This window comes from Naegleria gruberi (genome assembly GCF_000004985.1).
Source record: "Naegleria gruberi genomic scaffold NAEGRscaffold_39, whole genome shotgun sequence".
In the NCBI taxonomy this organism is placed as follows: Eukaryota; Heterolobosea; class Eutetramitea; order Acrasida; family Naegleriidae; genus Naegleria; species Naegleria gruberi.
Window position 1 is genome coordinate 324,348 of NW_003163288.1, and position 25,864 is coordinate 350,211.

The 25,864-nt window shown below is 31.2% G+C and overlaps 13 protein-coding genes across 13 annotated transcripts; 7 read left to right on the forward strand and 6 right to left on the reverse strand.

Moving 5' to 3' along the window:
- Positions 1-103: 103 nt before the first annotated feature.
- Positions 104-927, forward strand: NAEGRDRAFT_80603 (uncharacterized protein; the record flags this gene model as incomplete). The annotated part of the gene is made up of 1 exon (XM_002674543.1): positions 104-927. The coding sequence occupies one exon, from the start codon at positions 104-106 to the stop codon at positions 764-766; it is 663 nt and encodes a 220-aa protein (XP_002674589.1). The 3' UTR covers positions 767-927.
- Positions 928-1,236: 309 nt separating this feature from the next.
- NAEGRDRAFT_70345 (uncharacterized protein) lies at positions 1,237-1,779 on the reverse strand (the record flags this gene model as incomplete). Its single annotated transcript, XM_002674617.1, has 1 exon — positions 1,237-1,779. The coding sequence occupies one exon, from the start codon at positions 1,777-1,779 to the stop codon at positions 1,237-1,239; it is 543 nt and encodes a 180-aa protein (XP_002674663.1).
- A 706-nt stretch (positions 1,780-2,485) lies between these two features.
- Positions 2,486-2,872, forward strand: NAEGRDRAFT_70346 (uncharacterized protein; the record flags this gene model as incomplete). Its single annotated transcript, XM_002674544.1, has 1 exon — positions 2,486-2,872. One exon carries the CDS (start codon positions 2,486-2,488, stop codon positions 2,870-2,872), a length of 387 nt encoding a protein of 128 aa, XP_002674590.1.
- A 352-nt stretch (positions 2,873-3,224) lies between these two features.
- NAEGRDRAFT_70347 (uncharacterized protein) lies at positions 3,225-4,349 on the reverse strand (the record flags this gene model as incomplete). The annotated part of the gene is made up of 1 exon (XM_002674618.1): positions 3,225-4,349. The coding sequence occupies one exon, from the start codon at positions 4,347-4,349 to the stop codon at positions 3,225-3,227; it is 1,125 nt and encodes a 374-aa protein (XP_002674664.1).
- A 556-nt stretch (positions 4,350-4,905) lies between these two features.
- On the forward strand, positions 4,906-7,391 carry NAEGRDRAFT_80604 (uncharacterized protein; the record flags this gene model as incomplete). The annotated part of the gene is made up of 2 exons (XM_002674545.1): positions 4,906-5,713; positions 5,745-7,391. 2 exons carry the CDS (start codon positions 4,906-4,908, stop codon positions 7,364-7,366), a joined length of 2,430 nt encoding a protein of 809 aa, XP_002674591.1. The 3' UTR covers positions 7,367-7,391.
- A 5-nt stretch (positions 7,392-7,396) lies between these two features.
- On the reverse strand, positions 7,397-8,423 carry NAEGRDRAFT_70349 (uncharacterized protein; the record flags this gene model as incomplete). Its single annotated transcript, XM_002674619.1, has 3 exons — positions 7,397-7,740; positions 7,782-8,000; positions 8,042-8,423. The coding sequence occupies 3 exons, from the start codon at positions 8,421-8,423 to the stop codon at positions 7,397-7,399; spliced, it is 945 nt and encodes a 314-aa protein (XP_002674665.1).
- Positions 8,424-9,196: 773 nt separating this feature from the next.
- NAEGRDRAFT_70350 (uncharacterized protein) lies at positions 9,197-9,964 on the reverse strand (the record flags this gene model as incomplete). The annotated part of the gene is made up of 1 exon (XM_002674620.1): positions 9,197-9,964. One exon carries the CDS (start codon positions 9,962-9,964, stop codon positions 9,197-9,199), a length of 768 nt encoding a protein of 255 aa, XP_002674666.1.
- Positions 9,965-10,178: 214 nt separating this feature from the next.
- Positions 10,179-12,167, reverse strand: NAEGRDRAFT_70351 (uncharacterized protein; the record flags this gene model as incomplete). Its single annotated transcript, XM_002674621.1, has 1 exon — positions 10,179-12,167. The coding sequence occupies one exon, from the start codon at positions 12,165-12,167 to the stop codon at positions 10,179-10,181; it is 1,989 nt and encodes a 662-aa protein (XP_002674667.1).
- An 840-nt stretch (positions 12,168-13,007) lies between these two features.
- NAEGRDRAFT_70352 (uncharacterized protein) lies at positions 13,008-14,429 on the forward strand (the record flags this gene model as incomplete). The annotated part of the gene is made up of 1 exon (XM_002674546.1): positions 13,008-14,429. The coding sequence occupies one exon, from the start codon at positions 13,008-13,010 to the stop codon at positions 14,427-14,429; it is 1,422 nt and encodes a 473-aa protein (XP_002674592.1).
- A 165-nt stretch (positions 14,430-14,594) lies between these two features.
- On the forward strand, positions 14,595-15,617 carry NAEGRDRAFT_70353 (uncharacterized protein; the record flags this gene model as incomplete). The annotated part of the gene is made up of 1 exon (XM_002674547.1): positions 14,595-15,617. One exon carries the CDS (start codon positions 14,595-14,597, stop codon positions 15,615-15,617), a length of 1,023 nt encoding a protein of 340 aa, XP_002674593.1.
- A 929-nt stretch (positions 15,618-16,546) lies between these two features.
- On the forward strand, positions 16,547-19,588 carry NAEGRDRAFT_58724 (uncharacterized protein; the record flags this gene model as incomplete). Its single annotated transcript, XM_002674548.1, has 1 exon — positions 16,547-19,588. The coding sequence occupies one exon, from the start codon at positions 16,547-16,549 to the stop codon at positions 19,586-19,588; it is 3,042 nt and encodes a 1,013-aa protein (XP_002674594.1).
- Positions 19,589-19,781: 193 nt separating this feature from the next.
- On the reverse strand, positions 19,782-23,581 carry NAEGRDRAFT_70355 (uncharacterized protein; the record flags this gene model as incomplete). The annotated part of the gene is made up of 2 exons (XM_002674622.1): positions 19,782-23,009; positions 23,246-23,581. The coding sequence occupies 2 exons, from the start codon at positions 23,579-23,581 to the stop codon at positions 19,782-19,784; spliced, it is 3,564 nt and encodes a 1,187-aa protein (XP_002674668.1).
- A 567-nt stretch (positions 23,582-24,148) lies between these two features.
- On the forward strand, positions 24,149-25,792 carry NAEGRDRAFT_80606 (uncharacterized protein; the record flags this gene model as incomplete). Its single annotated transcript, XM_002674549.1, has 3 exons — positions 24,149-24,565; positions 24,610-24,732; positions 24,776-25,792. The coding sequence occupies 3 exons, from the start codon at positions 24,149-24,151 to the stop codon at positions 25,766-25,768; spliced, it is 1,533 nt and encodes a 510-aa protein (XP_002674595.1). The 3' UTR covers positions 25,769-25,792.
- Positions 25,793-25,864: the final 72 nt, after the last annotated feature.

Here is a 25,864-nt window from a genome sequence, read left to right on the forward strand (position 1 = left end):
ACAATTAACAATATCACTTCCAGGTTATTGGAAAAGAAACACATTCCCAAGCTATTCGAAAAGATATTACACTGTTGATGTTACACAATATTTAAAAGATACAATGCAAGAAATTATGAATGCATCCTGTAATTCTGCAACACTTGGATCTGGAAGAGATCAAGTATCAAGAATTATGTATTCTAAATTGATTGTTTCCAGTGTTTCAAGAATTGAAAATTCAACACTTTTCACTTCATTCAAATCAAGAATGAATCAGTTAATTTCATATCAAGATTCAATTAATTCACTCCAAGTTCAGACTGAAAATATTTCAAAAACATCAAAAACATTTGAATGGATGAAAACAATTGGATTGAATTCTAATATGAATGAAAAATATTTATGGCATGGAACAAAACCTGAATTTGTGAATACAATTGCAGAACATGGATTCGATGAAAGAGTTGCAAATTTAAATGGATTATTTGGAGCAGGTATTTATTTTGCAGAATATTGTTCAAAGAGTGATCAATATTGTACGCCTGATCATTCCAATGAATTTACTCTATTATTATGTAGAGTTGTAATGGGAAGACAAATTCATTTCACAAAACAAGTGATGAATAATCAGAGAAGACCACCTGAAATTTCAGGAAGTAATAATAGAGTTTATGATAGTGTTATTGGTCAATCAAATACTTCAACTAATTCATATAGAGAATTCATTGTCTATGATAAATGTCAATGTTATCCTGAATTTATAATTAAATACAAGAGACAATAAGGAATCAATCAAAGAATTACCAATTTCACTCCCGATGTGAGAATTAGTTATAGAAACCTGTTGTAGAGATTACTACCATAAATCAGTAACTCTCAGGATCCGGACTATTGCAATAACCTTCTCAGACAACTCTAAATATAATTAAAACAAAAGTTTATTCCATTAAGTAAGGACATGAGCACTCATGTTTACAACAATACAACCACCTTCCTTTCTCTTTTCACTTACATTACATGCTTTCCTCTTGGTAGACATAATTTGGTTCATTTTCATAATAATAATCAGTTGTTGCTTCAGATTTGTAATAAGCATACTTCATTTCCAATTGAATTTCGTCATTATCATCCCTTGTAGCATAGAGTTTAAATTGACCTTTGTAACTACATTGTGGCACCTCTAACAGCTCCAAAGAGATTCACCACACCTTGCACATTTAGAAACGAGTACCTTTGGTGTGCTACTTCTTCTAATCATGATATCTTTGTAATAAGAATAGTGCATGCAGGTCTTTGACTTCCTGACTTGCAACGAATTCCATTCTTTCCAGCTCGGCAAATATTTTGTGAAAAATCTTGATATCCACATGGACTTTGTTGTAAGAAAACTTTCAATAGAATTGGTTGAGATGTTTGTTTGGTTATCATATTTTCTATTCTTTGAATTCTTCTTTCCTTTTTAGCAACAGATTTTTCCATGCACTTTTTGTAGGCGATTTTAAGATTTCTTCTTTGATGAGAACCGTCTGGCATTGCTTCCCATATTGGAATAGTTCTAAATTTGATTGGTGAAGGATTTTTCACAAAAGATGTAATTCTCCTCTTAATGTGTGAAATTTCTGGATTTCCTCCAATAATATCTCTGGCAGCAATCTTTGAATATTTCAAAAAAGTTGCTAGAATTGGGAGATTTTCAGTTGAGTTTGTTGATTGAATGAAGTTTTGCAGCATAACTAACAGCTTTCTCTCTCGAATAACAAGATCTGGTAATACTGGTTTGTCCAACAATTCCTCCATAATAAGTTTGAGTCATGACTCTTTCTCCAAAATACTTAATAACCATACTATAAACAGAATAAGAATATTTCGCTGGTAATCTGTGGAAATTTCTCTGAAATTCATCACTGAATGTTAAATTTCTATGACTTCCAACTGAATAATACATATATTTGGTATCAATGGAATGAATTAAAGTCTCAGATTTGAAAAGTTTGTGATAGGTTTGAGAAGCACTTTCAAAAGTATCTGAATATAATGTGGCCGTCAATGTGCTTGCATTAAAGTTATAGAAATGATTGTAGAACCTTCTTGGACTTTTGAATTGTTTATCCTTTGTGTCCACAATTGGAGTTTCCAAAACTTTAACATAGATTTGAGAACTTGTAATTTAACTTCATGATCCAAAACTGAGTATCCATAACCTGAAATGATGTTGGACAAATCAACGGCTGGAGCTGAAGAAACTTTCTTGGATTTTGTTAGAGAATTCAATGCCATTTCTTCCACTTTTATCGAGCAAACATGTTTCATTTGTTTAATTCTCTTCTTAATCTTTGGACATGTCTTAATGAGAGCATTATTGAGCATATCATACCAATTAATAAGGAGCATGGTGCAAGATTTAATTAAACTCCCTGGTGGAAAGATTCTAGTCAGGAACAATGAACTTTGTTTGTACCTTTGTAAATTTAAAAATAAAAAATTCCAACTGTAAAAAAACAAAATGTGTGGATTAGTTCGTTATGGATTTTATCGAGCAGGAAAGGTGAAATTCACCAATGATCCGAAATTAGCTGCTAAACATCGAAGTATTTGGTTGCGAGAGGATGACAATTCGACGATTGTTTCACAAGCAAATGATGAGAAGCAAAGAAGATCATATTCGAAAAAGAATATTCGAAAGCAGTATGAAAGAGCTTCCAGTAGAGGAGAAACTGAACAGGTAGGATTGACCATTGATAAAATGGAATTTGGATTGGAAAAACAAGTTTATAATGAATTGAAGGACAAGTTTTACAATACTAAAACTGTAAGAAATGGAAAGAATCATAAAAAATGGCATAGAAATCATAGAGATTGTTATTCGAATAGAGAAGTAGTTTATGAGTAATTGAATAAAATCACTCAAAATGAAACACTTTTTAAACGTGGCATTCACTGAAAGATACTCAAAACGAAACTGAATTGGGGTTAAAACAGCTTTGAAATACCATTTGCCATTGGTGTAAACAGGTTTATTCCTTATCTAATTAAGTTTTTCTGTAATTTCATGGTAAAAAAGAAGCCTCCTGTGAAGTAGAGCCAACAGTTTCTCAAAACCTTTTCCAGATATTGCTTAAATCAAAGCTTTGACATTAGAATTTGAACAAATTGTTCAAAATTAGAGACGACACAAGAGCAAGCTTGTATTTGGGAGTTACTTTCGAAAACAATTAAGAGTTTGATGAAGGAAAAATTAACACTTAAATGAAAATACTATCATGGAATATTTTGATTAAACGATTAGCAACCTCATCACAAATGTTATTTCCAGAAATATCAAAACTGGTCAATTGTTTCAAATCACTAAAATAAAGAGCTCCTTCATCACTAATACTATTGCAATTAATATCAAGATTGGTCAACCATTTCATATCGCCTATGTGTCTAGCTCCTTCATCTCCAAGATTATTTCTATGAATGGAGAGATGAGCTAGTTTATCCAATCCACTAACATATTGAGATCCTTGTTGACCAATATTATTAATAGAAATATCAAGAAAAGTTAATAATTTCAATTCTCTTATAAATTTAACTCCAATAGCACTAATACTATTAGAAGAGATACTAAGTTTGGTCAATTTTGTCAAACCACTTAGATAAGTGGCTCCTTCATCACCAATTCTACAACTATTAATGTTAAGTTTGGTCAACTGTTTCATTTCACCTATATATTTTGCTCCTCCAGGACCAAAAGAAATACCAAATATATCAAGATCGGTCACTTGTGGCAGTTCATTTATAAATTTTACTCCTTCTTCATGAATTCCATTCTTAGCAATAGCTAAACTTGTTAAGTGTTTTAATTTACCAACATGAAATGCTCCTTTATCACCAATATTAATGTTATTAACATTTAAACTGGTCAATTGTTTCATTTTAATGATATCTTCAAATGCAATATTTCCAATATCATTTCCGTTAATATTAAGACTAGTCAACTTCCTCATATTGGTAATATATTTGAGACAATTCATACCAAATCTATTTTTACTTATAACAAGATTTGTTAATTGTTCCAATTTACTTATATGCATAACTCCATAATTACCAATACTATTATCAGAAACATTAAGATAAGTCAACTGTTTCAATTTACTTATTGGTTCCACTATTGAATCAGTTATCAAACTCTTAGATATGTCAAGACTAATCAATTGATCCAATGAAATTAAATATTTAGACATTTCTACAAAATTAATTTTTGAAATTCGAAGATCAGTTAATGATTTCATCATGATCAACTTGTTGTAAGTTTCAGAGTTTCCCCATCTAGTCATCGTCAGAGTTTTAATATTTTGTAAAAATTGACCAGCTATTCTGTCCATTCTTGCACCTTTACATTTCAAGTAAAGATGATGACATGTCGATAACACCACATTGAACCACTGTTTTGAAACCAATGAACAATTCATGACAATAAATTTAAAATCATCATGAAAGGATAAAATTTCATAAATTACATCATCAGGAAATGTTTCTACTACTGGGAGTTGTTGAGACATTTTTATTCCTTTGATGAAAAACACTTCCAATTATCTGATAGAAAAATCTCTTCCCATGATAACATGTTGATCTTTGATGTGAGAATAATCCACAATTTTCTCAGAGCATAAATTCAGTATTATATAATTTAAGAAAAGAGATGATTAATGGCTATTCATCATCGGAATTGATTTTGAATAAACTTAAACTGTAAATTTTTACAAAACAAAAATTCAAAACAAGCCTTCATCACGCCTATTTGTTAGGAAACAAATTCTCTTGCTTTCTTTTGAAAAAATGTTTGTCCACCATTATCACAAGGAAAGGAATTCTAAAGTTTTATAAATTCAAAGGCTTTGTGTTGCAAAACTAATACAAGACAAAAAAATTAAAAGTAATATGCTCCCTCAGACAAATAGTGATGATGATTCGCTGATTGATGATGATCAACTTGCATCAATTTACGAAGCAATCTATCCATCAAATCAAATTAATGTAGTTGACAATAATAATAATCAAAGTGTATTAATTGATGATATAATGATTGTTGATCCTTCTTCGGAATCAACATTTAGGATCTATTTGAATGAATTTATATTTACAGAATATGAATATGTTGAAGTTACTCGTAATTATGAAAACCAAAAGGAATACAGAAAAACAAATGTCAATGCATGTGGTTGGTTGAAGAAGAATACTAAGAATTCTACTCCATACTTGGATAATAAGACGTATCAAATACCATTAGATCCTAATGGTGACTACTTTATTGAGAAACTGTTGCTAGTACAGATTAGCCCTGGTAAGATTCCAAAGAGATACTCTCTTGAGAGAACTATTCCTGAATTTAGAGTCGATGCAAGTGGTAATCGTTATATTGGAGCAAAATTGAGGAAAATCAAAGCATTTAATGCTAATCAAGAAACTGTGAACAGAATTTTGAGGATTTCCAAACATATACAGGATAAATTGATCCAAGAATGGCCTGAGAATTTGAGAGAAGATGTATTTTTATTACCATTGGTTTCCTCCTCAACTGGATCATCAGATATTTCACTGTTCAATGGTATTCCTTACTTGGATGTTTTGGAACAATTCTTCTCTAACAATAGTTTACTTATCCAAGATGCTGAGTTTGAGAAAAGGTTGAAAAACCCAAAAGGTTTATTAGTCAGATGTGAGCAAACATTTGAATACTCAATTTTAGGTAAGTATTTTACGCACAATTTTACCAATAGTTTCACCAGTTGGTCATTATCAAGGAAAATTGCTTGGCAGAAAACTCACCAAAGAATTGGTAAAGTGCTTCATTAGTAACCCACACTTAATAAGTGCCAAGAATGCTGACATTGAAATTGATCCAAGTTATGTTTCATTCCCCAGATATGGACTTGAACTTGTTGAACAATTAAGAGAGCAATTTTACATGGAGTTAGATGTATTAATCCAGATGAATCACTATCAAAAAATGTTAGATTTTTATATTATCAAATTTCCTGGTTACCGTTTTCTTAAGGATCCATTATTGATTAGGGTAGCCCATACCTTCCCTTCCTATGCACACAAAATGAATTTTGGTCGTGGTCACTATGAGAGATTAGAGTTTATGGGAGATTCTGTGGTTAATCTTACTGCTTGTGTAGAACTGATCAAATCTTGCAGAAACGATGATTCAAAGAAGGGAGATTGGAATGCTGGATTCACTGTATTGATTGCCAACGATTCAATTACCAGAGAAGCAGAAAAGTTACAAATTTCTGAACATTTCCTCAATAGTTCTGATAAGTTTTCAAAAAAGGCACAGTCCAATGTTATTGAGTCTATCATTGGAGCATTGTACATGGCTGAAGGAATAAGAGGTGCTCGATCTTTTGCAAAGGAATTACTTATACCAACTAGCATTGACTTTAAATGTCTAAAGAAATTTTCTAGCTCCTTCCCAAGCGTTTCAAATGAGGGAGAGCAATGGAAAAGAGATGTTGAGCATATGAAGTTATTTATTGGACAAGATATTATAGAAAAATTGCAAGACATTTTGCATTATAGATTTAGGGATGTTGGATTGATACAAGAGGCTCTAATTAGCTGCAGTTACAATAACACATTTATGGATCTAAGAAATGTACCCATGACTGAAAAGATTCAAAAATTTTTGAAAAAGAGAAATGATAGCAAAATAGTTGGCCTTTATCATTTGTACAATAATGAACAACTCAAATTATTGGGATCAGCACTACTCAAGTTTATGGTCACTGAATTTGTTTACAAGAGATTTACAGAAGCACAGCCAAGCAAATTAACTTTGCTGGCTCACCAAATAATCTCAAAGCAAGGCAAAGTATTCTCAGCTATCCATGAAAAGTTTAGATTTGATCAATTCTTAATGAAGACTGATATCGACGCTGATTATTCAGAAATTCAGCAATCCTATGACTGTTTTACTGCCCTTTTGGGAGCTATTTTCATGGATCAAGATTGTTTATTTTATAAGTTTGAATTTGCAACAATTTCTAACACCTATACAGAAGAGCTTGCCAATTCTACTGATCCTTGCTCATCTTATTTCCTCAAAAGACATGATGTTACTCCTGACAAGTTCTTCTATTCATTCTTGTTCCCTTATATCGAACAGTTTGAGTTGAGCCCTTATACCATTGAGCCTCCAAAGAAGCACACACTTCAACATTTGATCCAAGTCAACCACAAAAGCGTTCCATCTTATGTAAAGAATCAGGACGTATCCCAAGAGTTTTGTGTTACTATTATGGTAAATGGACAAGAGTTCAGTAAGGGTGTTTCTTCTAAATCTTTTGCAGAAGCAGAAGAACAAGCAATAGAAATGGGCTTGAAAATGTTTTAGTGTAATTAAAATTGTTTTACTATTGATCCCTTAATTTGATGTTTCTGTTACTACACTTGGCTTTTCTACTAAAGATCCTTCACTGGCTAATTGTTCTTCATTCCTGTCCAAAATAAATTTCTTAATCTCGTACATCATATCTTCAAAATAGAGACTTTCACAATTATTATGTCCAGCATCTGGTAATGAAACAAATCTCGAGCATGATTTTTCATTTGGATTCAATTTTGATGATGCAATCTTATACAGAGTGTATCCATGTTCATAAGGAACAACCACATCCTTTCTGCCATGGAATATAAGAATAGGAATATTCTTCAAGAATGAGTAGTTACAAATCGATGCCATCTTTTCCTCATTTTTCATCATGTCAGCTATGTAAGTTAGTGAAATATTAAAATATTAAATTACGTACAAATGAAAAAGTCTGGTACTGTAAATGCATTAAATTTCGTCTTTACAGCACTTAATAATGGAGATTGTAAAACCATACCCTTGATTTTAATTCTCTTTTCTACACATTCCTTGAATAAATCAGTGGTTGGTCCTGAACCAATCGATCGTCCATAAATAATTATTTCCTCTGTAGGAACTATCTTACAATCCGTTAAGAATTTAAATGCTAATCTAATATCTATTGAATATTAAAATTTCCGATATTATCACAAAACTCACCTGAAAAGAAATGTTTTTCAGTTGGTGTATTATTTGAACATCCATATCCTTGATAATCATAAGCAATTGTATTACATTTTAAATATCTGCTCAGATAAATCATCCACTTCTTTAACTGTCCAATATCTTCTGCATTTCCGTGAGAATACAGTATTGTTGTTTTGGCACCAGGATAAACACAATGAAAAGCACTTAATCTTTGTGATTCCTCTTTAGAGTCGTTTAAAAAGTTATCAAACGGATCAAAGTCTTTTATACAGTCAGGAGTTATATAGAATGTTGATTTCAAGTCTTCATTTACAACATTTGTACATTCACTATCAGGAGGTAAATAGGAGGCAGGATTAGGTGGTCTAAAAACAATATAATCAATCGGAATCATGATCAATTTAAATTTAAATATATTCAATGATGATGAATAGGAAACACAATCTTTCTATTACTACTAAATATTCAACAATAAAACAAATTATAAAAAACAAATTGTCTCCTCTATCTGCAATTATCTAATTGTCTCGATCGCTGGTAAAAAGTAAGCTAGGTTACGATGTATTTTTTGTTCCACTTCACGCAATGTTCCTACAAGTCCAATTCATCATCAACAGCCTTTGATGACGCTAATGACGAAAAGCTGGAAGGTGTTTGGATCAAGAAAATGGAATTAAATTCGATGTACTCCTCGGAGGTAAAATTAAGTCGGGTTTGTGAGTGTGACATTGTAAGCGTAGGATTGATCAATTCCTTCTTTTATGGACTAAGGATATTCATGTCTTTTCAATAAGTAATAATGTATCTCTTCTTTCCTTGGAAAACAATGTAACATCTATCAAAAAAATCTGTGATATGAAAACCTACAGTAGACTATTTACCCCAACCCGATACAACAAAGATTGTTGTAATTAATCTTTGGAAATACAGAAGTGTATCTGGTTTACAGAATTGTTGGCAGTGTTCCTCTCCAATTTGAATACTCTACAGAAGATATTGATTTCTTGATCCTTATTTGTTGATTTTTATAAGTTGGAATATTGTCTCTTATATCCTTCGTAAATATTGTGGAACTCGTGAATCCACAGAGTATCTTTGGAGGTGTTCAATGCAAACGATCCAACATATTATTTCTGTCAAATCAAATAACCATTTGAATAGGAGAATTTAAAGCAAAATCTCATTATCACCGATTGTTAGCAACAATTCTTTAGCTTTAGGATGACTGTAATCTATAGCAAGAGAACAAAAGAATCTAGCTCTATCAAATTGATCATTTGATTTGTTTAAACAACAGGCTGCATTATAGCAACAAGTGCCTAGAAATACGCTGTCTTCTGAGTGAACAAATTTTCCCATTAAGTAACAGAAAATGAAGGCCTCAGCTGCCAATTCATAGTTTTTGTTTCTAAACAAACCAATTGCAACATCCTGTTGAGCCATAATTCTTGTTCTTAATTGATCTCCTTGTTCAGAATTGGAAAATTCAGAAAGCCATTGGTTGTTTGGGGAACAGAGAAGACAAAGTACTTTCCCTGGTTCCAGTTCATATATGATAGAGTTTGAGGCAAGCTGGAAAGGTCTGAAGGAATTGACTCTAATAAGATTCATAAAATCAAGTAACAGAAACCTGCCAATAACTATATCATCTTCTTCAAAATGGTTAGCCGCCACAATATTTGAAGAAGCTCCACTAATATCTAATGAAGGAATGTTAACACTGCACAATCCCATTTTCTCAACATTTGATCCTTCATGGAAACTCATGAATAATCCAACTTCGCCGAACATTTTGGAGAATGTGGCTGGAGATACAGCAATACCAGAGTCACAACCAGTGTCCAACACAACATTTCGAAACTCAAATTGTTTGCCATTCGCAATTATAATAATCTTATTAATCGTATCTTTTCTGTCTTCGCTTGATGAAGACATCATTCTAACTTTCGGAATACAATCTGGTGTAACTGAGGTTTTGATTGTCACAGGCTTTATGGTTTTCTTTGGACCCAAAAGATTTTCAACCTTAACACGAATCACCATTTTTTTTAACTTTTAATTTTACCTCTGTAGATGATATTCGAATGGTTTATAGTGATGTAACTAGAAGTATGGAAACAATGAAATAAAAATCAATGGGATATTGTCTTTACCAATAGTCACCACAAGTACATTTTCCATCCTTAAAATGGTGGAACCGTGAGGCATCACGAATTATTATTTCACAATTTCTAACTGCTGACAACAATTTAGTGGCATTATGGCAATCTCCACAAACCCTCAAGTTCGTTGTTAAATGAATTGTTGATGTATTTGGCTGTTTGTTGAAAGCATATGCCATGGCTATCTTTTCAGAATGTTTGTATAGTAAATCCAGTTTTTCTGCATCAGTGTCAACATTTTTAATCACCCAGCTTAGGTCTGGTTGATAACCTGCCTTAATGAGATCAGCTACCATTTTTTTTAGTTCTTTCTCTATCATCTTTATCTCTGGATGCTCCTTTTCTTCACAAACAAAAGAATGCATTTTCCCTTCGATACAAACTTGCGTCATACTTGGTAACTTTTTAAATCCACCAAATTCCATCAACTCTTTAACCCTTTTGGCGTCTTCGTACATGTCTTGAGAAGCATAAATGTTAGCCATTAAAATGAAGTGAGATGATTCCACTTCATTTCGTTCAATAAGCATATTGAAAAGTTTCTCTGCTAAGGTGACATTGTTGAATTTTCTACAGACCCCAAATAAAGTGGACACAGTAACAACGTCAGGACTGATACAAGACCCTAGCAATTTCTCAGCCTCTTTAATATTACCTTTTCTTGCCAATGCATCGATCAAACATGCCAAATGTATGTTTGATGGTTTGATTGAATATTTGGACTCCATGTGGTTGTATATTTCTTTTGCTTCGTCCACCATACCACAATGGCCACATGCATGCAACACACATGTTAGAGTATGCTCATTTGGTTTAATATTTTCTTTGCTCATTTGGTTCAAAAGTTCAATAGCCTTCAATCCCATTCCATGTATTGCATAAGCATTTATGATACAGGTCCACGAAACAACATCTTTGTTTGGTACTGAGAGGAAAACTTCATGTGCACTTGTTAAATCTCCACATTTTGCATACATATTAATGAGTGCATTAAACAAGTTGTGGTCTCTGATTCTTAGCTCACTAATATTTCTGTGAATTATTTTTCCAAAATCCAAATTTCCAAATTCAGAGCATACAGAAAGAAGCAAAATAAGGGTTGGTACATCTGGAACCAAGTTGTTATTGATCATATCTTCGTACAGGGAGATAGCTTCTGGCATTTTCTTAAGATTGGCCCATAACTTTATCATACATCCATAATGTGCTGTAATTCTTGCTATCTTGAATAAGGTGTTCATATTATCGAACAAGAAACATGCTTCTTGTTCCATAGAATGATTTGCAAAAAATGTTAACATAACCGTCATGGTTACATCATTCGGTTGGGTATACTTTGGCATGATCTTGAAATAAAGTAATAATCTTTTTGTATCTCCATTTTGGGAGCATCCCTTAAGAAATGAGTTCCATGTTATTACATCTTTGAATTCCATTTGGTTGAATATTGATTCTGCATGTTCTACTTTACCACTCTTCAAAAACGAATCCAAAAGAACATTGAAAACAAAAACAGAGGTAACGCCTTCACTAATAATAATACTTTCTATTTCTTCCAACCTACCCTCTTCACAATACGTTGGTATGATTAGTGTCCAAGTTGTATCGTCCAGTTGTTTCGTTTTAAGCATCTTCATAAACAGTTCTATTGCTGTTTGAGTTTCCCCACATTTCGAAAACATGTTAATGAGATTATTCTGAACAGTAATACTCCTGTATAGTTCATAATTTTTCATAATTGTTTCGTGCAATTTTTTCCCATTAACTAGAGATCGAGTAATAGCACATCCTTTCAACAAAAGAATAAATGTTACTTCGTTTGGAATGAGTTCTTTCTCTTGTCTGTAAATATTCATAGCTTCCTCACTTTCTCCATTCTCAATCAATGCCTTTATCAGACAATTAAAGTGAATAATATCTGGAGAAACGCCATATTCTTTCATTGAAAAATAAATTTCTTTGGCCTTTTCGCTCATGTTTGAATTGGCAAGAGAATTCAATAGTGAAGAAAATGTTTTGGGTTCTATTGGAATCTGTTTGCTTTTGACATATTTTAACAATTCAAATATGGTGGAAATATGTCCTGTATTGCAAAATCCTCTAATAATATAATTCCATGTTGGTGGATTTACTTTCTTCTTATATTCTTCTTGTAATGAAAGCATAATTGTTGAGAGATCATCCCATAATGAGGTACTTCTGTCACTGCTTTCGATTTTGCAATAACTTATTAATGAAATAATAACAAAATAATTTAAAAGTGATTTCTCCTTCAATAAATAATAGGCTTTAAAAGAATCATCCAACGACAACAATCTTTTTGATATGAGTAAGTTGGCATCAAAGGAATTTGGTTTCTGGAAAAAATGTTTCGTTGCTGAATCAACTTTTCCTTCGGCTATTAAATTTCGAACCACTCGATAATCAAAAACAGGAGAGTACGTATGGAAACTATGAAATTTATTTGTATCACTAAACTTCAGAGTTTCCATATAAGATTTCTTGCACTTAAGGTTCTTGAAAAGAAAATTTTCAGCACAAACCAGCACACGCATTTTTTTAACAATACTCTTAAGAATAAATATACTTCATCAAAAGCTGCACCATGTGGTTTTTATATTCAATCATCAATTAATTCGGAATGTATCTTAGCTCCTTCAAGATCAAATATCATTATAACTAATAGTTAAGGCTGGTCAATCGAGTCAATTTCTTTATGTGCCTTTTCTCTCAATAGTGTTAACAGAAATATCAAGATTGGTCAATTTACTAACGGGTTTTAATTATTAAGGCTTTTAATAAATAGAACAAAAAAAATGACACACAGAAAAACTCTTTACGTTAAAGTTCCCACGATCGATGCTACAAAAGATGAAGAAACTCCTAATCATCAACAAGACCCAGAGCTAAAAACACCCACAGGTCTTCTCGGAAGAGGGAGAAGTAGAGGTCGAGGAAGAGGAAAAGGTACACACCTTGTTTTTAACCAAAAAAATAAGGCTCAAACTCTACAAAAAAGAACATCTCATAACCAAGTTACAAGCAAAATTCAATATGAGGTAGAGATTGTTACAAAGATACAAACATCAACGGAGGCTACATCACAACAACCATCCACAATCACACAAAAAGAAATCATCACTTCTTGTATATCTCAAACTTCAACAACAGAAAGCGAAATCATTGTTCCTAATAGAAAAATTGTTAATCTCAAGGAAGTTCAAACCCTGACAAGGGAAGAGGTTTGCTCAATGATACACCCATATTTACCTCGTGACATAATTCAGCAACAATTTGAGTTGGGATTGGATGGTACAGTAGTTTTTAATTACTTAAGAAACAAGGGTACTGACATACCACCCCAGTACACTAATTTTGTTTGGTTAGGCGTAACTGTTTTAACTGAAAAAAGACTTTTTCCATTTTGGAACGAAGAATTCACGATCCGTAAACTTCGGGAAAAGAAGATCATTAAGGATGTCAATACTAAATTTAATGTCAATGATTATATTTCGAGAATTGCTGATGGTATTTATAACAATGAATCTTTACCCCTCATCAGAGAAGAATCTGTGTTTTTATCTTCAATAACTGATAACAAATGGGAGTTATTGGTCAAATTTGTGACAGATTTAATGACTATCGAAATTATTCCTTTTCATTATTCTTACAAAATTTCTGAATTACTATTGGAATTACCAAAATCCTTTAATCAGTCGAAGCAGAGATGGTGTTTAAAGATCCAGGAAGCAGTACGAGATCAAAAGGGTAAATTAGGAAGTTTATTCAAACAAGCAATACTTCCAGATCATTACAAAGGATTTTATGCCATTAAAAGAGATCCTATGTTGCGTGAATGGACTTACCACTTTAACGAATTGAAAATTCCAGAAAACAAAGGAAAGCCTTTGATTGACCTATTATCAAAAGATATTTCAGTTGGGAGAGGCAACGATTTTGGATATGGTATTATCCCAATTATTGATTTGTCAACCTCTGGAAAGACTTATACAATGTTTCAACTGGTCAACTCAATTCCTACAATTAATTACAAATTCTTTTTTGTTATACACATTTATCAGTCATCTCTATTTTGTGAGGCACTAATAGAAAATATTAAGTCGAACAAACGCCCAATATCTGAACTCGTAGCCTCATTTGTGTTAACTATATTAATAACAATTAAAACTTTGGTTGAAACAGAACCTGATATCCACCCGCGTGATTTTTTGAAGTAGGTATTTAATTTTATTGTTTTTTATCAAATGATTGAAATCAACAGATTTATTAGAGATGAAGGTGATGTATGTTTAACAGAAATATTTAAAAAATTAGTTTCTACCTATTTTGAAAAGAAGATTAGTGTTTTGAATGAAGATCTTACAAATGAATTAAAAGAAAAAATGATTAAGGTGGTATTTTCATTTGATGAAGCTCAAACATTGCTTGAGTATAAAACCGATTCATGTTGTTTGATTAATGAACTGTGCAAAGAAATTAGACGTTACAATAATCCAGTATTTCTTGGAACAACCTTTAGTATTTCAAAGGCTGTGTTAAATGTTAGTCAAGAAGGAAGGCAATTTTTGTTTCCTGTAATTGGTACTCTTGAGCCTTGGTATTTGAATGATGTTGACAAGATATTAAGTCACATGTTCAATATTGAAGATTTTAAGAAAGATAATGAAGAAGAGTATTGGATATTATGCTATTTACTATCTGGCGCACCTGAGAATGTAGTTAGATTCCACCAAACATTATATCAACACGCAGAACTCTATCATAACGATAGTCTGGCTCTTTTTAGGAAAAGTCTTGAAGAAGTTGTACAGTTCAAAGAAGAGAGAAGTGCAGTTAGAATTGTATCTTTTTTGAATGATACATCAATCATGGACAGAGAAGATCATTTGTTAAAACTTATTTTTGACAGAGAAGTCGAAAATCAAAAGTTGATGAATTCAGATTTGGTCATGAATAGTTTCAAGAGGGCATTCATTGAAAAAACCATTGCTTTTGTTGTTAGGAAAGACACAAATTCTTTATTTGAGATTGTAGATCCAATTATTGCAAAATCATATTTTACAATTTTAGTGGAAGATTACACAGAAATGATGGTTTCTTTCATGACAGCCAACTTCACTAAGAGGGGAGAAGACTTTGAGCTATTTATGGTTATATTACTAATACTTGAAAGTAATAGATTGAAAGATCAACCTATGGTTGTTAGTCCATTATTTGCAAGTGCAACCAGTTTGTGCAAGTATCAACTGATTACTAGAACCTTTCTAAATGATAAACATTTAAGCAAAAAGCTTTTATCACAATTTGCCAACATTTCAAGCATTTGGTATTGCCAATTGGCATGCCATTTCTTTATGGATACATATGTGAAATCAGATAATAATATGGGGCCACTTGTGCTATGACACTTATATCTGACGGAATTACCGATAAAGAACAGCCCCATAAAGCCATCAATCTATTCAGAACTCTTTCCTTTGGAACAAAAACTGGACGAGGCAATAATTTCAAAGTTCCAACTTCACTTGTCAATCTACCATGCGTAAGATGGATTGTAGCACCAAATATGAAGAAAAACTTGTTTTCTGAGAGGAACCTTAGGAATGAGTATTCGTATTTGAATTCTGAAACACCAATTGACGATGCATTTGCATGTCTTCAAAATAATTCTCTTGAATTGGTTATCACTGGATCAGGGGATATTAGTAAGTGCATTGAATGTTATCGTTCAAAACCGTACTATGAGAATTTGAAATCATTATGGAAGAAATTCAAGTTAAACAAAAAGAAAAAAGGAAACAAAAAATCCGTTAAGGATTAGTCTGCGTTTTACCAAGAAAGCTACTTGAAATATATTTCTATATATTTATAATAAAATTACAAATTGGAAATAGTCTCGTGAAGCACATGCCAATTCATTGAAAATTGAGTAATCTGCTGAAGTATTCGGATGATGATGTAATACCAACTTGGAATTTTGCTAAAAATATAATTATTTCCGTTCTTGTCCCGTTGAAGTATTGTGAGAGCCACCGTTTTCATGTGCTATGCAATTTGGTTGTATAATGTTGCTGTTGCGCTCGAAAGGTTCAATCAACTTTGTAAACGCAAAAACCTATACAATTTACTCGTCACATCATCTATCGCTTTCCAGTGTTTTGATTGGAGGGGCAAAAATATTTGTATTGCTACCAAAATGCCTGCAAATTAAAAATAACTGTGCTCGAGAAAACAGTAAACCTTCAAGACAAAAAAACTGCACAACATCAATACACGAGCGCGGCTCTTACCACACAATCACACACTAATCATCGTTAATTAAATATTCAGCAAGATGAATTCCTACCACCAACAATTTATGAAAAAGTTGAAGGAATCTAACGACCAATTAGAAAATACCACAAAGAAATTGTTGGAACAACAAAAGAGTCAGCTGAATGATCTCTTCAAGATGAGAGATCTTTTGCTCAATGTTCATAAATCCAAAGTAAATAAGACCACCAATGATTCACTGGAAAAGATGGAAAAAATCATCAATACAGAAGAAGAAAATCCTAAACCAATTGTAGTTGCCTTCCTTGGTAATGCAGGTGTTGGTAAAAGTAGTTTCATCAATGATATGATTGGTGGTCAACTATTACCAAGTTCTTCTGGAAGAATACATGTAACAAAGGCCCTATGTCACTTGAGCTATTCAAACAACATTACAATGGAACCAGTTTTATGTTCAGAAGATGAAGTGAAGGAAAGATGTGCTGAAACTCACTATGACTATGGTTCTATCAAGCCAGTTAGCATTGTTTCCAAGGTTACAGAGTACAAAACTATCCAAGATTTGACCACAGCCATGGTCACATTTCAAAATCAAATGACAGAGAGTGATGTTTACAGAATCAAATTGATTCGAGTTAAAGTACCTCTTCCTAAAATCAAGTCCAAGTTTGAAGTTATTGATGTACCTGGTATTAATAGTGGTACATTGAGTGGAATATTCGAAAGAATGGCTTTGGAAGCTTGTATACTTTCTGATAGAATTTTATTATTCCCAAATAGTTTCAGATCAGAGATTCCAACAGATGTTTTCGAATTCGTCCGTAAAATATTCAGTGACCCAATCATTCAAAAGAATCCAAAAACATTTAGTTTTTGCCATGGTGGTAGAAGTTTCCAAGAAGCAGATGCTCATAAGGAATATCTTGATTGTCTCCATGATTATAACATATCCAAGATTCATGTTTCATTTTGTCAATTACTTTCTAATTACTTTGATTTTAAATTCGATGATATTCCAAAAGCTCCCAATGAGAAACCAGTTAATGATCAAATTGTGTTTGTCGAGAATAAGAAAGTAGTATTGGAATTACTAAAGGATAATTTTGTTTCCTTTCCAATTCCACACAACAAGTCAAAAAGCTTGACACATGAAATCAATATCACTCAACTCTATTTTGATATCATGCTCAAGAAGGATAGACTTATTCTAGTTGGTAGAATGATTCAATCACTACGGGAGCTAGCCCTGTTGTGCATCCCAAATTTGCTATTCAAATCCAAGTTTCAAACTGCCAAGAGTAATCAAGATAACAATGTAGAAATTATGGATGGATGTAATGAGGTTGTACATGATATTGTGAGAAAGATGCAAAAGGTTTTGAAAAAGCGTGGTGGTTTTAAGAAATCGAATGTCAAATTCCCTACTAATTTCCTTCTTGACGTCCTGTCATCTGAAGTTGTTAAGAATTTCAAGGAGAAAGAACATACTCTAATCCAAAACCAATTAGCTCTCATGGAAAAGCACATCAAACTCTTGGGTTCTATCCATTTAATCAAGAGTCAATCTGGAGATGCTGAGCAAGATTTAAAGAACTTTTCCGAACAAGTTCTTCCACTATTCGATTTAAATCACAAAGATCACATTACATTGGCAACTGAAATGAAAGGTGTTTTGAATGATTTATTTAAGAGTTTCATTTTGGAACGTAACTTTGAGTATGAACACAAGTTTGATATCAATTTTTGTGATGTCAGAAGAGATGAACACAATTCAGGTGTTTTAAAACTTCCAAATAGAATGTTTTCAAGTGTTGAAGACATGACAAGTGCCAAGATAGTTTCAAATGGTGACAGTTTAACAAAGGCAAACAAGTATAGAAATGATAAATCTGAAATGCAAGTCAGAAAATTGGAGAGTTCTGTACTTCTTCCAGCTTCTTCACAAAATATAATGGAAATTAATATTAGAAAGGACAAAATTATTGAGATTGAAGGTGGTGATCAATCATTTGATTCATTTAAGAGCATGTTGCCTTCAAGTACTTTACTCAATCATCATGCAAAAACTAGAATTGCTCCAACATTCTTCCTTTCCTTAGATGGAACATGTCCAAACCTTGCATTTAATTCATGTTGGGTAAATTACACCTCCGAATCACTTGTCATTATTGTTACTCCACATGAATATGTCGATAACTTTGTTGATTTGGTTCAACAACACAATGAGAATGATCAACATAGAGTGATGATATTAAGTGTTTCAGTTGAGAATGAATTATATTCTGAAGGATCCTTGATGAATGCTGTCTTTGATTTTTCATCATACTTTGATTTTCCAATCATTCATCTTGTCAAACTGAATGTCAAAAACATTTATGAATATGTCAGTCCATTGAAAGAATACGTTCACAATGAATGGACACCAATTAGATATTTCAGAAGTTCAGAAGCAATTGTTTACAATGAAATTAATAGTCTTAGTGATGATAAGAAGCAAGAAATTGCCAAAAAGTTTGTAACCTCAGCAAATGACATTATTTATAAGAATAGTTTGAGATCAGATGAGAGGATTAATGATTTATCATCTCATTACAATGCGAAGGAAGCACTTGCTGATGTTGAAGGATTTGTTGATTATCTGAGATTAATTGATTCCAAAGTTAATGGAAATTTGGAAAAGAATTTCAAGCAAAGTTTCTTTTCAAAGAATAAGGCAAGAGTTGGATGTTGGGATGGATTGACTAGAAATATTGATAGAAATAAGATTTATTCTAGAAATGGATATAATTACATGATTTCTAATTATGCGACTGCCATTGAAACTTATTTCATGCAAGCTCTAGACAAGATTAGACCAGTTTCTGATATTAAATTCACCCAAGATTTGCCAAAAGAGGGATATCAAACCATAGAGAATGGTTTTGACAGCAAAATGATTAGTTTCAGAACTAATATGCTAGCAAATGGTGTTGGTGGATTTATTCATTTCGGTTTCAAGTACGATTTGAATCGTTACGAGAAGATGAAACAAAAACAACAAACACCAAAAAGAAAGAAATCAACAAAGAAGAACAATTTCACATCCAGAAAGAAGAGAAAATAAGTGTTGACAACCTGAAGCTGATGATTTCGATATTCTCTTTTTTAACTTGTAAATAAAACAACATGACAATTAATTGATTCAAAGCTTTTCATTGATGTGATGAAAATAGAAAATGAGTAGAAAAGAACACAAAATAAATAAAAATATTTTATATTATTAACATTTATTACAATGTGTTCTTTGAGTAAATTTCTTATAATTTAACTCTCTGAAATCTTCTTTCTGTATCCATCATTACATTTTCAATAACAGTTACCATACTATCAAATAAATTAAGTGGTATATAATCATGAGTAATTTGTTCAGTTTCGTCTGAGAATATTAATTTAGACATGGCATGAATTTGACTTTGTGTAATATTGAGTGGTGAAGTTGATGATTCAGATATGAATGTGTTGAATATTTCCTTTGCTATTCTCCTTCTCTCTCTCACTCTATATTCTGTCTTGTATGTAAATTCAACCTTTTCCCAGAATAGTATATTTTGAGAAGATTGTTCAGTTGAGCAGTAATGTTTAAATTGAGTTCGTAAATCATCTCTTTCAAGTGTTCGTTTTAAAGATGATTGAGAAAGATATCTAATCTCTCTCAATTTCAAATCATATTGTAATAAAAGATGATGTTGATATGGTATCAGAGTAACATCTGTACTTCCATTCAGAATCATTAAATCTCTTAATAAAGCTATAGCACATTCCAATCTTAATTGTCTATTCTTAATGAGATAGGCAATTATAATAGTATAACTAGCTTCAAATATTTTAATTTCATCAAAATCAATACTAGATGTTGAACTAGAATGATTACTGTGAGTAGAAACTGCTTTCATAGAATCATCTGAAATCTTTTCAGATAAAGATGGTGGACTAGATGGTGCAAGGAAGAGATTGATTTTCTGTTGAACTAACATGGTCAAATCCTTATCAGATTGAGATGGATTATATTCTGAAATGAGACAATGCTCTTTAGAATCTTCAATCCATTTCACACATTCGTCTAATTTTTCAAAATTTAATCTATTACTAGCTGGAAGATAAACAACAAGATATTCAATACTTGTGTTATAAATCTTGTACGTTTTGAAAATGTACTCGGAAAATCTGTGTGGATCAATACCATCACATAATTTGAATCTTTCATCGGATTCACTAATAATTTGAATAATATGTGTCACTTGCTTGTTTTTCATTTCTTTTGTAATGCTCTTATGTAAGTGTAATAAATTTGAATCACAAAATAGTACAGATTCAAATAGACATGTTGTAAAACTTGGATTTTCCCAATCAACCTTTTCACATACAGTATATAAATGATTAAATAATGAATAGGTATTAATATTTGTCAATTTAGGTGATATCTTTTTCCAATCTTGACTAATTTGTTGTTGATCCTTCAATGAAATAAAGTTATATGAACATTCTAGAGTTTTCAATTCATTTAACTTTTTAGTAGAAGAAGCACTATCAATTTGAATGTTTAAACTTGTTAAACAATTTCTATTCAACTTCAATTCATGTAAATATCTAAAATCTAACCATCTATTTCCTGCAACATGTTCAAAATCATGAGTGGTAATACCACAACCACTCAAATTTAAAGTTTCAATATTTTTCAATTGGAATAAACCATCAAATACTTGATTATTCCAATGAATGTCATTATAACTTAAATCTAAAACGTATAAAGTTTCAGAGAATAATTCAATACCTTTCAAACATTTAATTCTATTGAAAGATAAATTAATAGTTTCAATACGTTTCAAGAGAGATAATTCTTGAATACTATTTGCATCTAAAAACATTTTCTCAAAGACCAATTCATTATGGCATAGACATAGATTTTTCAAATATCTCATTCCAGAGAATAATTTAGAAGGTAACTTTTTCAAACAATTATAACTCAAATCTAAATGTTTCAATTGAACCATTCCAGTAAGTGTATTATCTTGAATGGATTCTAAATAATTGTGAGACAAGTCCAAATAGGTAATAGTAGAATACAATTTTTCAAGCATGCTATTGCTGTTAATAAATCTTAGATTGTTATGACTTAGTTTTAGTGTTTCAATATTGGATGTAATGTAATCGGTTGGAATTTGTGGTAATTCTTTCAGTCTATTATGAGAAATATCTAAAAAATCAACACTTGATAAACTCATTATCGATTGAATAGAACCCTTAATAAAACAATTCTTCATTTCCAACCTTCTCAAGAATGAAAGACCTCTAATAGTTGAAGGTAAATCATCTTCTTGAGTTTCTAATCCAAATGGTCCATTATTATTCATTCTCAATAATTTAAGTTTTGGAAATCTTCTTAACCATTCTATTGGAAAGTTAACTAAACCACAACTACTAATATCAATTTCTGTAATGCTATGATGAAAATGTTCAGAAACAAGGAAACTAGAAACTGTTTGTTTTCGTTGTAATAACAATTCCTTTTCAATATTAATCATATCATCATCAGTCTTTCTAATAACTCTTGACATTCTTGGAGAAACTTTTGAAATTGAACCATTAGTTGATGATGATGATGATTGATTTGATGCATTATTATTTGGTGATGAAATTGAATTATTTGCTTCATTATTTGGATCAATAATTGTAAATATTTGTGATAAATTCAATGTCGACCTATTACTAATATTAATTAATTGATGAGTTGATGTTAAATTTGGAGCAGATTTTGAAAGAGTGTCATTATTTGAATGATGGAATTGACCTGAAATGATTACACTTGTACTCGTCGTATTGAGTGACATGTTTAAAGAAAAATCCGATTCATGACTAAATAAACTAGGATTTGCACTCAAATCTAAAGTTTCCAATAAACGTAAATCATCTAAACACTGTGGATAACCTCCATAAAGTCTATTATTACTTAAATTCAAGTAAATTAAAGAATTTGCAAGTGGTTTGTGTTGTTTGCTTGATATTTTCTCATTATGAAACTCTGCTGTTAAATTACGTGAAGATTCAGATGATTTCTTTTTTAAACCACCCTTCTTGAAAGAAATACCTAAAAAGTTCTCAATTTGATTGAATGAATAATCTAAATGTGTTAATTGTTTCATCTTTCTCAAAGGTTCACTAAATTGTGTAAATAAATTGTGAGATAAATTTAGAATTTTTAAACTTTTCATCTTGTTAATTTTCTCTGGAACTTGATCCAAACTATTTTGTGATAAATTGAGAGAAAGTAAATGATTTCTCAAACTATCATCATCACAAATTATTTTAAATTGTTTCTTTGATATGTTACAATTAATGAGTGAGAGATTTTTCAAGTAATTATTCAATTTTGAATGATGATTCCATTTACCAAATTGTGAATTTGATGCCATATTACTAAAAAAGTAAAATTTAGAATGTAATGATGTTATTTGTAATGTTTCTAAAGTATTATAATCATTTTGTATCTATTATTAAATATTATTATTATTAAATATTATTACATATATTATTAAATATTAAATATTTCATCATTATGATTGTTATTATTATTATTATTATCAGCAAATTTAAAGTTCAATGTTATATTATTATGATTGTTATTATTAAAATTCATTATCGCAAATTGTCCATTGTCATCATCATCATTATAAAAGGAAATATTAATGATGTTATTTATATTAATTCTTCTTCTTCTTCTTACCTTTTGATAAATATTTTGAGTAAATTCATCCGATTCATTACCATCACGCAATGTTAATTTAATTTCCTTCACCGAATGATTCTGTAAATTTTTATCATTAAATTGTTGTATGTTACTAATGAGTGTAAATTGTTGTTGTTGTTGTTGGAGTTGTGAATGATGATTTAATGATGAAGATGAGGATAAAGATGATGAAGATGAAGGTAATAAACTTAGGCTTGATTGTGTGTTGTTGGATGTTGTTGTTGTTGAAGAGGATGATGAATTTAACGGGGAGGAAAGGATGGAGGATGATGATAAATGTCTCCTTGCCTTGTTGCCCTGGAAAAAACTCATATTTTTTTTTAATGTTGACAGATGATGAGACAAGTGACTTTTCATGGTGATGTAAGAATGAGGGAAATAAAGTTGCCCAACAAGTATTTGTGAAAGTTAATATTCAATTTCTTTTAATGAAGAATGAGATATTTGCAATTTAATATTTCATTGATAAAAATTAAATCCAAAGTTGAATAAAACCAATCCACTCCTAAACAAACAAGATTAACAACAAACATTTCCAATTTAAATAAAACAAAGATAATTTAATATAGTTAAGGCCTTAACAGTAATCAAATATTTTCCATTAAATAATTTTAATTGATTTACTTCATTTGTAGATTATCGCCAAAAAATCAACCTGCTATTAATAAATCATCAGTGGCAACAATGAATCCAAGAAAGAACACCAAACAACACGTGGAAGGCTTTTTTTCCTCCTTGCTTGAACAAATTGCCGTTGGTGCTAATGAAACTTCAAAAAAAAAGCCTTTAAAAGAAACGTAACCTCTCTCTCACTTGTTCATCATCGTAATCAACTTTGTCAACTCCGAAACAAAGATAACGTTTTTTTATATTAAAATGATGAAAAAGTGTGATAAAGAATGTAGTGGTGGATTGAGAAGGAAGATTAAATCTAATAGTGCTGATTTTCAAGTCAAGTTAGCTAGATATACTGAAAAGCAATTAAATTTAGCATTAAAAGTATCAAACTTTCAACAAACTCAAATCATTGAAATATTATTTGATAATTTGACTCAAGTGATTGACTCGGAATATCAAAATCAATTGTCACAATTATCAAATGATTCAATTTCTGCTACTCCTATGAAACAATTCAGAAATGACACTACACAGAATCAATCAAAGTATTTTTACCATATTTTAGCAGATTACTATTATAATAATCCAAATGAATCAGAAAGATTGCAAAAATTATGTTTAAAACTCTTAACCAATCAATATCTTCCTTCCATATATACAATGCTCTTTTATAGATGGGTAAGTCAATTTGATTTACAATTTGTGATTTAATTTTCATTTAGATGTTTGATAGTGAATCTCAAAATTTGAGTTTAATTCATATTAATATATTTATGAAAGGTGTAAATAGATTATTCTGGTCAGATGTACAAAGTAAAACACTAAGATACAATAGTTTATTTAGAGTAAGTTTTTCTGCTCTACCATTCTCAATAATAATTATGATAGTTTATTCAAAATGATATTTTACTGAAAGATAATTTCTCTAGTTTTTTCAATCCTACAAATCCTTATTCATCATTTCATGCTAGGAATTATAGTGAAGCAGAGGATGGATATGTGACACCTGATATGGATTCAAAAGATTTGGAAAATGTAATGAAATCACCTGTAATGGATGAATATAAAGAAAGAAAATCAATTTCTAACACAATTGAAGATGATGGAACTGTGGTTAATGTACAAAAAGTTATTCAATCGAAAAAAATTGATTTAATAAGCATTGTTGCTAAATACTATTTCTATTATGAGAATAGAGATTCGAGATACAAACTGAAACCATACATTATGCATTTATCAGAAAAATGTGCTCTAGATCCATCTCAAACAACAGATTTTGCTGATGAAATTGAAAAGAAAAACAAGACCTATTCTAAACCTAATGATAAGCTAAGATTGACTAACAAACAAGATGAGAATTACAAAGTAATGCTTATTCTGATTTCTGACATGTTTGTTAATGAAAATATTTTGCTTTTGTCAACCGTGGATGATGAAGAAATAATTTTGAGCGTGTTAACAAGATGTCAATTATTCTCAGAGTTGGAAATCACAAACAGGACTATGGTAAAGTTTCAAGCAGCCATCTATGCCTTCACTTGTCCTGGAACACCTAATATTCATACTTCTAGTTTAATTAGAGCTAAGGCATCCAAAACATTGGATTATCTCTTCCCTAGTGGTAAATATGCAAGATGGTGGTTAAATACATCATTTAGATTGCTCTATTATAATTGGCCTGTGTCTTTGTGGAATTGGTCAAAAGAAAAGGTAGCACAAGTATTTGATCTGCCCAACAGAGCTTGGGAGTTTGTAAATTATCATTTCAATTTCCAACCTGAACTGACCATTCAATACGATACCAAGACATTTTATGATAGTACAGACGAGGAAGATGACCAAAATATTTATTCTATTACTTTCAATAGTAGTAACTTGTAAATAAAATCAGAAAGTAATCATGTCAGAATATGTTACCTCTCTTCAGAATCATGATCACCATATTCAATTCATAAGTTGAATTGTTCTCTACAGGTT